The 13976-nt window shown below is 40.1% G+C and overlaps 2 protein-coding genes across 3 annotated transcripts; one reads left to right on the forward strand and one right to left on the reverse strand.

The window, feature by feature from the left end:
- Positions 1-782: 782 nt before the first annotated feature.
- Positions 783-2013, forward strand: LOC143875660 (uncharacterized). The gene is made up of 3 exons (XM_077377266.1): positions 783-1151; positions 1244-1462; positions 1555-2013. The coding sequence occupies exons 1-3, from the start codon at positions 783-785 to the stop codon at positions 2011-2013; spliced, it is 1047 nt and encodes a 348-aa protein (XP_077233381.1).
- Positions 2014-10985: 8972 nt separating this feature from the next.
- Positions 10986-12913, reverse strand: LOC143875893 (homeobox-leucine zipper protein ATHB-21-like). 2 transcript variants are annotated; one of them, XM_077377476.1, is made up of 3 exons: positions 12803-12913; positions 12377-12684; positions 10986-11279 (listed from the first exon to the last, which is right to left on the reverse strand). In XM_077377476.1, the coding sequence occupies exons 1-3, from the start codon at positions 12903-12905 to the stop codon at positions 11055-11057; spliced, it is 636 nt and encodes a 211-aa protein (XP_077233591.1). In that variant the 5' UTR covers positions 12906-12913; the 3' UTR covers positions 10986-11054. The 2 variants fall into 2 exon arrangements, with proteins under 2 accessions (XP_077233591.1, XP_077233592.1); XM_077377477.1 differs by lacking the exon at positions 10986-11279 and adding an exon at positions 11879-12054.
- Positions 12914-13976: the final 1063 nt, after the last annotated feature.

Genomic DNA, 13976 nt, shown 5'->3' on the forward strand with positions numbered 1-13976 from the left:
ATAGGAAGAGGATAATCAACCAACAATAGAGACACCATCGTCCGGAGACAAGGTCGACGGTATGAACATCGTCGCCTGTAAAAAACAGACCAACGATGGGGAAACCATCGCCCGGAAAAGAAGGTCAGCGGAAAACGAAGCCTTCGCCTGTAAGAGAACCAACCAAAGATGGGAAAACCATTGCCTGGAAAAGAGAGGTCGACGGGAACATGAAGTTGTTGTTGTAAGAGACCCGACCAACGATGGAGAAACCATCGCCCGGACGAGAGAGGTTGACGGGAAAACAAAGTTGTTGTTGTAAGAGAGCCGACCAACGATGGGGAAACCATCGCCCAGAAGAAAGGTCGACAGGAAAACTAAGTCGTCGCTGTAAGAGAGCTGATCGATGATGGGAAACCATCTCCCGAAAAAGAGAGAATGCATGAAGCCGGAAACTAATGCATAAAACTACGCCAAGATAAGACATGAAAGAGAAAACACATGACGAAGGAGACGTACCTGATGAATGTCCATAGGAGGTTGTATGTTCTGATCCTCTAAGGTAAAATGTGCATGAAGAAGATGAAGATGACTATTGCAAAAGAAGTCCAAGGTCTTCCTCAGATGAGCGAAAACCTAAAGTAGAGTTAAATGAGAATGTGGATATGCAGAAGCCAATGTTGGTTGTGGGGATGAAATTTAGCTCCCCTCAAGTTTTTAAAGCTGCATTGAAGGAATAAGCTATCCAGCATGGGTTCGACTATACTTTTGTGAAGAATAATGATAGTTCAAGAGTGACTATAATGTGCAAGAGTAAGTGTGGTTGGAGGATACACGCTTCTCATATGCAGATGGGCAAAAATTTTCAAATCAAAAGTTATGTGCCCACTCATAAGTGCCTCAGATCATATCAGAATCACCAGGTGACTTCTTCTTGGTTGTCTTCTAAGTATCTTGAGAAGATCAGGGATGACCCCAACTGGAACATACATGCAATCAGAAAGAGTGTGAAAAGGGATTTCAAAGTTGATGTTTCCAACTCAAAGATATATAGGGCGAAGAGGAAGGCGATGGTATGCATTGAGGGTGGGTATGTGGAGCAATATGTTAGAGTCTGGGACTATTGTGACCTTGTTAGGTCTAGAAACTCAGGTAGTTTTGTTAAGTTGAAGGTTGAAAGGCCAACTTTAGATATGATGCCAACCTTCTAGAGGCTTTATGTTAGTCTCCATGCTATGAGACATGGTTTCTTGGCCGGTTGCAGGCCCTTCATTGGTTTGGACGGGTGCCATTTGAAAGGCCCTGGGGAGGACAAATTTTAAGTGCAGTTGGGAAGCATGCAAATAAACAGATGTTCATTATAGCCTATGCAGTGGTTGAGGCTGAATTGAAGGATTCCTGGACTTGGTTTCTGAGGACACTCCTCAATGGTATTGGGTCAGTTGAGACTTATGGGTGGACGTTTATTTCCGATAGACAAAAGGTATAACTCATTAATTTATAATTTACAATACTTATGTGACATTGTAGCTGTTATGTTATTATCTAATTGTTCCTTATTACCTTCTTTTGTAGGGATTGGTTGAAACCTTTGAGGAAATATTACCAAATGCCGATCATAGATTTTGTGTGAGGCATATGTATAACAACTTTAAGGCCGAGTTCAAAGGGAAGCTTCTAAAAGACACAATGCGGTCAGCAGCCTATGCTACCACTCCCATTGAGTTTCAGAAGAAAATGGAAGAGATGGAGAAGCTAGATAAGAAGGCGTATGCATATTTGAAGAAAATTAATCCAACTTTGTGGTCACGATCGGCATTCAACCCTAAGCCAAAGTGCAACCTTCTTGTCAACAACTTGTCTGAGACATTCAATGGATTCATTCTACCTGCTAGGGACAAGCCTATTCTGCCATTGTTGGAAACCATCAGGAGGCTTCTAATGAGGAGGTTTCAAAATCAGAGGTCTAAGATGTATAAGTACGAAGGCCCAATTTGCCCAAAAATCAGAGGTCCACCCATACTACCATACTGATGCCTTCCGAAGGAGTTACAGAGAAATAATTCACCCTATGTCGAGCATAGAGCAGTGGCCTCAAGTAGACATGGATCCTGTTCAGCCACCTCCAGTGAGAAGGCTTCCAGGAAGGCCAAAGAAATTGAGGAGGAGGGATGTAGATGAGCCTCGAAGAGCTGCTAATCCTTTCAAGTTGTTAAGAAGGCATAGCTCCCTAAAATGTGGTAAGTGTGGTCAATTTGGCCACAACACCCGCACTTGTAAGGGGCCAATCAAAGAGAAACGAAATGCTCCTTCTAGAGGGACAAGGGCACCTACTTCCTTGGATGTTGAACATCGTAAAGGCAAAGAACCAGTTATCAGGGGTAGAGGAGGAAGAGGTGGGAGAAGTGGAGCAGAGGCTACTAGAGGTAGGGGAAGAAGTAGTAGAGGGGTTGGGAGTAGCACAGACCAGGTACTATTAGTTCAATCAAGAGGTGGCAGAGGGGTTGGGAGTAGCACAGACCAGGTACTATTAGTTCAATCAAGAGGTGGCAGAGGGGTTGGGAGTAGCACAGACCAGGTACTATTAGTTCAATCAAATCACTGCTTGGTGCTTCTTTAGAATAATTACTATTATTTGTTTAGCTAATTTTTTTGTTTCAATACTACCCAAGCTAATGTTGATATTGGAGGAAGAGGTGGGAGAGGTGGAGCAGAGGCTACTAGAGGTGGGGGAAGAGGACGAAGAGGTGGTAGAGGTGGACCCTTTGAAGTTGGTATATATCAAGGGCACTATTTCTCATATCCAACTAGACATGTAAGTCAAAAACTTTGTAGTTGTTATCTCACCTTAGTATACGAATTATAGTATATCACCTAACTTGTTTTTGTTGGAACATGTCTATTTACCCAGGAAATCTAGTGGAACACAAGGTGCTAGTACTTCGTGCGTGGGAAGTACTTCTGGTGTTTAGTTAGGGGGACCATATTTTGGGACTCAGCATTCCGCAGCTCCTGGTGGCAACTGATTTTGGTATTTGGAGACCCTTTGGTGTTGGAGCTGCTTGCTTATGGGATCTGGAGGTGATTGGAGTTGGAGCTGCTTGCTTTGGTGTTTTTGCTTCACGGTTGTTTTTTTTGGACAACGTCATTTGAATTTTAAATGATGTATAGAGTGGCCTTCATGCTTTTGCACAGTGGGTTGTAATGAAACAAATTCATGCTTTTTTTCCTTTCGAAGTTTACACGGAATGAAACAAGTGATGGTCATCAAGCCTTTGCAAGAAATACAACTGTTATGTAATGAATGCGGTTGTAATGAATGCGGCTGTAGGCTTCAGGCTTCAGACTTCAGTAATTTGTTTCAATGCTAATGTTATGTAGTGAATGTTGGATGTAATGAATGCGGCTGTAGGCTTCAGGCTTTAGTTGCAGGTTCAGTTTCAATGCGCAAAACAACCCAAAAAGGTTGAAAATGGAACAGATTGAAACAGGTTCATTTGCAGGTTCAAACAGGTTGTATTCAAACAGGTTGAAAATGGAACAGATTTTGCATGTCTGTGTTCAAACAGGTTGATTGGAACAGATTGAAACAGGTTCATTTGCAGGTTCAAACAGGTTGAAAATGGAACATATTTTGCATGTGTGTGTTCAAACAGGTTGATTGGAACAAATTTTGCATGGTTGAAAATGAAAATGGAACAGATTTTGAAAATGGAACAGATTTATTCAAACATGTTTTGTAATGGGTGTGTAATCCGAAATGGTTGTATTCAAACATGTTGTTTCAACCAGGTTTTGTAATGGGTGTGTAATCCGAAATGTTTGTATTCAAACATGTTGTATTCGTACAAATTTTGCTTCTAATTCACACCGGTTATTCAATGTGTATGTATTCCATTGCCTATTGATGTTCATTTAGTGCTTTCATTATTTCCCAATTAAGAAGTAAACACTGAAATCAAAGCAAGCTTCATTATAAGAAACAGATTAAAATTCACTTTCATTTCTTCAACACATTTCTTACATAGAGTTAGATTAGAAATCTTTCAAAACATCAGATCAATACAGACAAATCCATGGGTACTACATTTTCTTCCCACTAATAGTCCCATTCCAATAAACTACACCTACTACGAAAATAGCACATAGAAGAGCACCACCCCATGACATGGTAAGTAAGGTTTGCAAAATCTTTGCCCTGCGACGATACTTGTTGACTTGGGCGTCCAACATTTCAATCGCCTCCAGCGCCTTTGAGAACCTCTCCATAACCTTTGGTACCATAGCACTTCCTCGAACACATATCGGTGGATCGACCCATTCAAAGAGACTACAGGAAGCACCCATCTGTAATCAGAAAATGACATTTAGAGTTACCCCATAATTCATATCCAAAGCATGACCATTAAGAAAAGATTGCTCACCTCATACGCAGAACAGCCCAAAAACCTTCTCCCGAAGTTACTGCTAGTCCATGATGTCCTCATTGGCGCTCGTTGTCCATAGTGGCATGGTGTAAAGGCAGAACCTTGTGAACGTTGTCCGCTCCAAGAGGAACCAGCTGATGCCATCTACCTAGGCCAAAAAAATACCCAACTGTCATCTTTTTTCCAAACAAAAACGCCCAACTGTCATCTTTTTTCCAAACGAACCAACATGCATCAACTGCTAGGGTTTCTGTTCTAAATACTCATTCCAATACACGATGAGAACCTTTCTACTTCGGAGGTGATCCACCGTCAAAATGCTCTTGAGGATCGCGGTCCAACCAAAAGCACAAACTCTAGGCGGATCAGGAATCCTCTAGATCCTGTTAAGCGGCAAAGCATGCAAAGCTGGTAGCATTGTGGTAGAAAGATTTACGGTAAAGAACCCAGTAGAGTTGCATTCCCAAATTCTTTTGTCCTCCCTTGTGTTTCTTATAAATGTCAATTTTCATTAATTATGCTACCCTATCAATCTTCCAATCGAAAAATTGCACCAAAGCATAAGTCCCAAGAAATCTTTCCTTCATCACGTACCAAGATGGCAATGATGTAAACATCCTTACTATATGCTACTGCAATGAGTTCGAGGAACATACACTTAAGGGTCACTTCTCTATACCACGAGAGTGTGCAAGATTGAATTATATCGCCTCTGTAGGCTCCGTATCAGATCCCTCTGTTAAATGTAATCTGCCTATTAATGATGGCACTCCACACCATGGTTCTACCTATCACCATTCAAAAAAAAAAAAAAAAAACCATGGTTCTGCTATGCCCGTATTTGTCACACGCTGCTCATCTACTGAAATCAATCCCATATTTATGTTCAATGATAGAGGCCCATAGCTACGGTCGTTCCTCCCCAAATCTCCAGTCATCTTCCCAACAAGGCTTTATTCATCATCTTGAGGTTTTGGAAACCTAGACCACCATTTACTTTAGGGCACAGATCCTCCAATCTTATTAGATGATATCTTCTTTATTTGATTGAATTGGCCCGAAGGAAGTTCTGCTGAATCTGCTTGAGGCAGCGAATAACAGCTCTGAGACGTTTGAATAAAGAAAAGTAATAAAGGTGTAAGTTGGTTAGTACTGATTTAATCAACGTTATATCCCCCCACCCCACAACACACACGTGCTCGCGCATCCACGACAAAAAGGAAATCAAATTCCTCCTCCAGGTTCATAGGTGTCTTTCTACTTTCTCAATAACTGGGTCCCATGCGCTTTTTTGGGTCTTCCTTCACATAACAAGAGGCTGAGGTATCCATGGAGCACCTTAGTAGGCTCGTAGCTCTTTCGGATTCTTGTGCCGTTAGATTTAATTTGATGAAATTGGTCCTTTGTCCCATCACCACTTCATAGCACCTCTATATCGCTTAACGTTTTAAAATCTTGTCATCTTCAACTTTCTAAAAAGCGAAGTGTTGTCTGCATATTGCAATGAGAAATCTCTATTCTTGGGGATCCTATCCTGAACCGTTCAATGGGGGCACTTCTTTTAGCTTTTCTAGCATTTTGCTAACATTCCATCATTATGGAGAAGAGGAAAGGGTACAAAGAATCTCATTCTCTTCACCCTCCAAAAGAACTAAGAAAAAACTTGTGGTGATTCGTTAATTAGGATGGAGAACCATACAGAAGATAAGCAGCTATTGATTCGCTGTCTCCATTTTGCCCCAAATCCCACTCTTCCCATTAGGTACTCCAAAACTTCCCATTCCACCGGGTCGAACGCTTTTTCTATGTCTATCTTGCACACTATGCCTTTGAGTGCATTGCTTGAGTAGAACTCAACCAACTATTTGGCAACGAAGCTCCATCTAGAATCTGGTGTCCATGGATAATATCTGACTCGTTTTGGGTGATAATCTTCTTTATAACCTTTTTAATCCGATTAGCCAACACTTTAGCCACCACCTTTTGGTCGGCATTATTGGATCTTATTGGAATGTGTTGAGAAAATCCGTCACGCAAATTCGATCCAGTCATGCACAAGTAAACAGAAAAATAAATAATAAAACCAAGCCACAAGATGCACACAGATTCTCCGTGGTTCAGCCAAGATGCCTACATCCATGGGCGAGAACAAGATCTTCCACTATGAGAAAAATAATATAGAAGGATTACAATAGATTAACCCAAACCCGCTGCAACCCTTTCCTTGCTTCTCTAACCCAAGACCGTACAGAAGAGATTAAGAGAACCCTGAGAGTTAAACCTAAGAAAAAGCCCAAGAAAACCCTCTCCCCTCCCACCCCTTCTCTTTCTCATTCTCACGCCCAAAAGCCTTAGCCTTCACTCACTATTCATGTAGGTTAAGAGCTTTTATACAAATGGCTTTCGAAAAGCCCAAACGGGTCTCTTTACTTCCTACAAAAAATAGGAAACAAGACACTTTACCAACATAATGGTTAACAATCTTATTTTAAAATGTTTGACATTGCACGATAGGGATCAGAGTATCCCCAAATTTTAGTGAGGAACTTCTAAAAGACAGTTAACAATTTCACATTTTAGTACTGCTTACAAGACAAAAGACATCCCCTTATATGCTAAAAATGTATACTCAATCGAGAGCACTCATGATCAGAAGGAAACTTGTAATCAGGTAACCTTTATGGGCACTTCCATAATAATCATGATGGCTTTTGCAAGGGCTAACTGCGACTGCTGCAGGAGAACCCGATCGGGAAGAAGCTTTGAATACAAAAAATTACCGCATGAGCCAGGGTCAACTAATATGCAATCATACTTCTTTTCTTCAATTTCATTTTTTTTTTCGTTTTTGCATCCAGGCCAATCTCGGTGGAAGCAATTCGTCCATCTTTTGGATCTTATATCAGAGAATATGTAGTGGTGGATGAAAGCTGACCAGATGCAAGCAAGATTACATTAGTCATCTGCATCATAAACCCAAACTTCAATTCCATTTTGGCCAAATACTGCTGAACCTGCAACTAGTAAACATTTTCTGGGAAAAGCTTAGAAGCCAGCCTATTAAAGTTGGCTTTCTCGTTCTCTTTTTAGTATACACAATAATGTTATGACTTATGAGAACTGTGTGTCTGCTGATCTAGTCCATTCATGTATCAGAAGTTTATGAACAAACGAATATCAAGGGCTCTCCAATGATACCCCAGGTGTAAAATGCAGATGGCCAACACAGGTTTCACTATTCCATTTACTTAGACAAATACTACGAAACAGGCAATTACCACTTTACTTTTTAAAGCTCTCCAAGAAAATTTCTTGGGAATCCTTTAGAATTTGGCTAAACAAATAATTTCAGATATTGAATTTGCGGTGACTATATTCCATGGCTACACTTGACCTAAGGTGCTCAGCATCAAAGGATTTCTTCCTAAGAAGATAAAATAGTCTGAAGTATACCTGCTACAATTTAGTCCTCCCTAGTTTGCATTTCTAAGATGTATAGCTTCTATGCATGAGTAGCTCCCATCATTTATGGCGCCTTGTACGTATATCAGAATTCTCTTTACAGTTTGCATGTGTTGGTGTCTTGGATCTGTGTATTAACCGAAAAAACTCTTTAATGCAACTGTAATGTCAAGTCTAGTGAAGGGCTTTCTACTGCATCTACTGCTCTTCTATATTCTACAATCAGACCACCATCATCTAAATTAAGCTTCTTACTCATTTTGCAGGTGCAAATATGGGCTTGCTAGTTTTCATGCCACACCTGATGACATAACTGCATACTTTTGAAGTAGTGATTTCATCTTCGGTATTATCAATCCTTAGTCTACTGGTGATATCTAAGAATCAAGCATATTGACTTATCTTTAGCGTCTTTAATACTTTTGTTACTAGTTCACATGATAATACTGTCGTATACTGATGTACATAGGCCTAAGATGCTCAGTATGGGTGTCATTAAGAGCTATTTAAGAAACACCCTCTCTAGCAATGTAAGTGTTTTCTGCACCAAAACAGCATTCCATGAATTGAGAATAAAAAAAAGGCAGCCCAGTGCATGAGGCTCCCGCCATTGCGGGGTCTGGGGAGGGCTAAATGTATGCAGCCTTACCCCTTGCTTTGCAGAGAGGCTCTTTCCGTGACTCGAACCTGTGACCACTAGGTCACAATGGAGCAACCTTATTCCATGAAATGAGAACATGTTTCAAAAAAAAAAAAAAAAACACACACTTCAGTGGAATCTTTCTCTCGTCCACATTAAAAAAGCTGAGTGAGATGTTTCTAGCACAAATATACGTCACTATCGCAAAGATATGAACCAGACATTAAGAACTGTTCTAGAGGAGCTATATGCGACTATCAAGGCACAATATACTTCCCTGAAAGAAGTGTTCTAGGTGATCTACATGCAAACTGAAGATGGCCTAAAAAATCCTTTGAACCTTTTAGATGATTTTTCATCTTCTGTCTCATAAGGTGGGGAGTTGGAGATCCCTCATTCTGAGTGGTTCAAAAGAGAGCAGGAAGTGAAAAGGAAAGTAAAATTTGGCCTCTCAAACCTTAGTATTGGCTAGGTGTATGTGATCATGATTGCCTCTGCTGAATATGGGATGGGCTCTCATCCTTACTATGATTCAGTTGATTTATAATATATGTGGATTGGATACGACTTCTGAAGGATATTCCCATGGTTTTAAGTAATTTATTACATACATGAGTACCCTTCAATTGTTTCTTTTTGCAACAAAAGAAAGAACTAGAAACTCTAGTCCCAGAAGAACAAGTTAAACTGCTCTCTGTGTTGAGTATTTAGTACCCAAGAAGTTGCCCTTGTTGAACCTGAAAACTTGCACTGATAATTAAAGTCATCTACGAACCCCGCTCGTCTTTCCACGCCTAAATCATTAAACAAACAACTAATTTGCACTTGAAATTGGAAAATGTATTACTAGGGAAAAATCTTAAGAATTAAAAGAAAGAGAAGTTTTCTGTTTTGCTGCCAACGAAATAGTGTTTCACTGGGAATTGGAATTAAAGTGATGTCATTTTCTCTTTCAAAGGGACTCAAGGAATTTATCAAATAATAGCCTTTTGGGTTTCTCAATAAATCATGAGGAAAGGAAAAGTAAATATGATTTTTACTTCTTGGTGCATCCAAACAGACCTCATTTTTAAACCTAATATTCAAAATAACAAAGTTTCAGACCTCGGAAATTAACGCAGGAAAATTGAAACAATGTGTAATTTAGAACTACTCTTAAAATTTGCCAAGTCAAGGAGAACGTAATCTGCAAAAATATTCAGAATAAAAAACAAAACTGCATAGTTATTGACTAATATTTCAAAGCTAATTCATCAATAGAACTACTGTTGTATGTGTGGAAACTAATACCGATAAGCCAAACCACGACAAAAGAAAAGCCTAAAATTATTAAAAAAAACCACAAATATGTATATATTTTTTTAAAATCATAAAAAATAAACACTCAAAAGGCAGGGGTGTCCAAAATAGTCATAGATTTACTAGTCTCTCCAAGGCATTATCCAAACATCCCCTCTCTGTACCTATCTATGATATCCAAGTTGCCCAGTAATGTGTGAGAAAAATTGTACTTGGTAGAATTTTTGGCTATTTGTTGGGTATCAAGGGATAATTTGGATAACAGGTTATCACTCTTGTTTTCACAGAAACTGCTAAAATAGAGAGGCTCCATTGTGCTTCGTGTACAGTGTCAGTGTCAGATCTAATAATGGTCCAAAAACTATAGTCTCAATACTCCTCATCGTCGTATTCCCCAAGTAGACTCCTTCTACTTTGGCTGTGTTTTTGTCCTAGTTCGCGTTTTTTCCCAACTCTTTTCACCCTCCTAAATTATATCTTGCCAAGTTCACAGGGATTTACTTTGGCCTGTTTTAATCTACTTCTTCATTTTGAAACACTGATCCAAATGACAACTATAAGTCCTGATAGATGCCTTTGAAAGCACCTTGATTGGATGGCCCATGGATCCTTAAGCATCATTTAATTACGGTTGCACTCAAAAAGCTAACTTTTTTATTCCTTCTTCTTAGGGGTGAGTCCAAAAAATGCATTCAAGTGTTGAGTCCAAAGACTTTCTACGTAATCTCTCTCTATTTCTTCTTCAATCCAAGATTATAATATTTTCATAATTTTATCATGAGTAATGCTGGGAAACTTGTTTTACAACCAAGTAGGAAACCGAACACATCACAAGTGACCCGTTTAGGAAACTCACCAAAAAAAGTGTTTTTTTTTTTTTGGGACACGCCACATTCTTACTGTTGGTTTCTCCCATTGGTCTTATTCTCAGTTACCAAATCATTTTCCTTTTATCATGTCTCGGGGGAGGATATCTGCAGTCTTGTTTTAATAATGCCACTCTTTGTTTCACAGTATTTTAGCTAAATAATAGAGGGTGTTAAACTTCCTAAAAATCTATTAACATGATAATAAAACCTTAAAATAAAGTGCTGATCTCATTTCTGGACCGTTATAATATATAATAAAACTATTATACTTTGTAGAGAACAAGAAAAGAAAGAAAAAACTGAAAACAATTCAGCATATGCCGAGAATTTTATTATTGTCCAAGTAGAGAACAAGATCATTTACATGGATTAACAATTTTACATTATAAAGGGAGACATATAATCACACCACTCCATACCAATATTATAATTAATTTCAGGAGTGTACAACAAATTCTCATTTTCTTCAAATTCAATTTCTCCAAGAAAAGGGCGGTAGGCATTCATGGAAGATGAGCAGCTGCGGCTCCTCTCGCCGTCCGACCCCGAAAGCTTTTGTATCTCTTTCCGAGCCTCTGAAAGCTCCTCTCCGAGCTTCAATACCTGCAACCCGTATTTATTTTTCTTAGAGAGACAAATATTTATGTTGTTCTAAATTTAACTTCAAACATGTTTTATTATGAGCAGTAATAAATTGAACCCATATAGGGCAGTGCAGAGAGAGAGAGAGATATGGTAGTCGATTTAAGAAAGAGAGGTGATAATCCACCCCTTTTGATTACTTGGGACACCCAGAACAGTGTACGTGGCAATCAGTCCCATGGAGTCCTTTTGACATGTCAGCCCCTCTGCAGTCATTGATACACTGCTGCTGGGTGTCCCAAGTAATCAAAAGGGGCCGATATGTCACTTCCCTTTAAGAAATTAGGGGGTTGATTTATCACTGCCCTTTATTATTGTTTGGTTTTTTTTTTGTTTTACATTGCAAAGCAAAACAGAAAAATAAAGTGAGAAACATATGTCAATAGATACTATTTCCTTGAGGGAATTGCTGGGGTCCATCGCAAAAGGCATTTCGCAGTTGGTCTGTCGCATGTAAGACCAGCCACGTCGTGAATGAATCATTCACGAGGTGGCTTGCGAAATGCCTTTTGCGATGGACCCTAGCAAATCCCTTTCCTTTATATTGAAAGAAAGTTTGATAGTCAGAGTTCAAAGCCTAACCATCCCAATTGAAACTAAGCCAGTTGCAATGTATTCTTAGCATTTCAACCCCTACTGTTTCTTTTCTCTTGAGCTTCATTTCCGGGAAAAGACAAAGAAGTGAAGAACAACGGGGTGGAAATGCAGTCATCTTTTGGAAGAGCAGGGATGAATACTGAAAAAGGAGGTGGAAATATCATTTCCTCCTTGCATTAATAATAAAATAAGAAACCAAAAATTATACACCACACATTCACTCTTTTCTACTCTTCGTAAAGTTCAAGGCCAGAAGTTGTGAAGAGGGGAGTGTTTGCCGTTAGAACTCTTTGGGAGTTGGACGTATTGAAAAGAAACTGTATCTATAAAAACAGAATGACTCTCTCTCTCTCTCTCTCTCTCTCTCTCTCTCTCTCTCTCTCACACACACACACACACACACACACACCCACACACACACACACACACACACAAATAGAAACAGAAACACAGATACCAACCTCAGCTTCGAGCCTACACTTCTCAATGACAATACCCTCATTTATAGTCTTCAATCTTAAATACTCCTCTTCAATTTTCTTACCCTTCCACCTTGCTCTTCTATTCTGGAACCACACAGCCACTTGTTGAGGCTCCAACCCAATCTCTGCCGCCAACCTATACTTCCTAGCCGATTGTAACTTATGTTCACTCCCAAAATTCATCTCTAAGAAATTAATTTGCTCATCACTCAGCTTTCTTTTCTTCCATCCCACCCCCTCTCCTTCTCTTTTCGCCTTCTTTCTCTTTCGCCGCACCCTCTTTTCACCTACACTCACAAAAAATACTACTACATTAGTAGAGAAGAACCAGAGTCTAAAATCTGAACACTTTAACAAATAGTTAAAGAGAAACATAAATGAACTGCGTAGATGCTATGATCTAACCTTGTGGCTTCTTGGTGTATAAGTCTGAGCAACACTGAGAGAAAAGTAGCATTTGCTCTTCTTCTACTAGTGTTACTACTTGATTCAAATTCATCATTTTCATTCTCCTCTTCCTCAGGGGCTTTGAGTCTCGTGGGCACTCTTTTGAGTTTATTTATAGTGAGTTCTTATGAATTTGCCCTCGATTCATAGGTAAAATTATGACCATGCCCTCTATTCCATTTTGGGGAAATGACCATCTTGGCCTTGAGATGGACTTCTAGAGAAAGGTAACGTTGATGTGGTAAACAGCTATAGTACCCTTACAATTACGCAATAGATTGATAAAAATTATTGCATTCTCATTGATAGGAACACCCTTCAAGAGAAAAGCAATTTCTATTGGTTGTTCCTATCAAGAACTGTTTCAACATCACCTTTCAAGAGAAAATGTAAAAGAGTAGGAGGGTATTTTGGGGATTGATAGGGTGTGAAAACACCAGCCTCTCACAGGCTGCCACCTGTCCCAGAGTAGGTGAGACCCAGCCTCTCACAGGCTGCCACCTGTTCAGAGTAGGTGAGATCCAGCCTCTCACAGGCTGCCACCTGTCCCAGAGTAGGTGAGACCCAGCCTCTCACAGGCTGCCACCTGTTCAGAGTAGGTGAGATCCAGCCTCTCACAGGCTGCCACCTGTCCCAGAGTAGGTGAGACCCAGCCTCTCACAGGCTGCCACCTGTCCCAGAGTAGGTGAGACTCAGCCTCTCACAGGCTGCCACCTGTTCAGAGTAGGTGAGATCCAGCCTCTCACAAGCCGCCACCTGTCCTGGACACCTGTCCAGGACACCTCAACAGATCTTCCCTATAAATAGGGGACTAAAGCTCAGACTCATGGGTAATGCGAAAATCCCTTCTCTCCCTAAACTCTCTGACATTTCCCTTCACTCTTGCTCATACTGACTTGAGTGTCGAAGGACCTGTCCGGAGTAAAATCCGGTCTGGTCTTCTGACCTCGTTTGCCTTGTGCAGGACTAAGCACTCAGGACTAAGCACTCAGGTCTCATACTCAATCTCCCTCATCACTCGCTCTCTGTTCTTACGCCACTGCTGTACCTGTTACCGATTTTCGGTCTAACAGATTGGCGCCATCCGTGGGACCTAGAACTAAAAGCTGTTCTTACATCTCACTTACAAAAT

This window comes from Tasmannia lanceolata, unplaced genomic scaffold (assembly GCF_043159265.1).
Source record: "Tasmannia lanceolata isolate RefF3 unplaced genomic scaffold, GAP_Taslan_0.1 ptg000004l, whole genome shotgun sequence".
Classification (NCBI taxonomy): Eukaryota; Viridiplantae; Streptophyta; class Magnoliopsida; order Canellales; family Winteraceae; genus Tasmannia; species Tasmannia lanceolata.

Excerpts from the sequence above, each read along its gene's own strand:
- LOC143875660 (XM_077377266.1), top strand. The coding sequence starts at position 783 with ATGTGCAAGAGTAAGTGTGGTTGGAGGATACACGCTTCTCATATGCAG. Across the intron at positions 1,152-1,243 it reads GTAGTTTTGTTAAGTTGAAG|GCCCTTCATTGGTTTGGACG; the intron begins GTTGAAAGGCCA and ends GGCCGGTTGCAG. Across the intron at positions 1,463-1,554 it reads TTATTTCCGATAGACAAAAG|GGATTGGTTGAAACCTTTGA; the intron begins GTATAACTCATT and ends CTTCTTTTGTAG.
- LOC143875893 (XM_077377476.1), bottom strand. The coding sequence starts at position 12,905 with ATGAAAATGATGAATTTGAATCAAGTAGTAACACTAGTAGAAGAAGAG. Across the intron at positions 12,685-12,802 it reads ATACACCAAGAAGCCACAAG|GTGAAAAGAGGGTGCGGCGA; the intron begins GTTAGATCATAG and ends TTGTGAGTGTAG. Across the intron at positions 11,280-12,376 it reads AGTGTAGGCTCGAAGCTGAG|GTATTGAAGCTCGGAGAGGA; the intron begins GTTGGTATCTGT and ends TACGGGTTGCAG.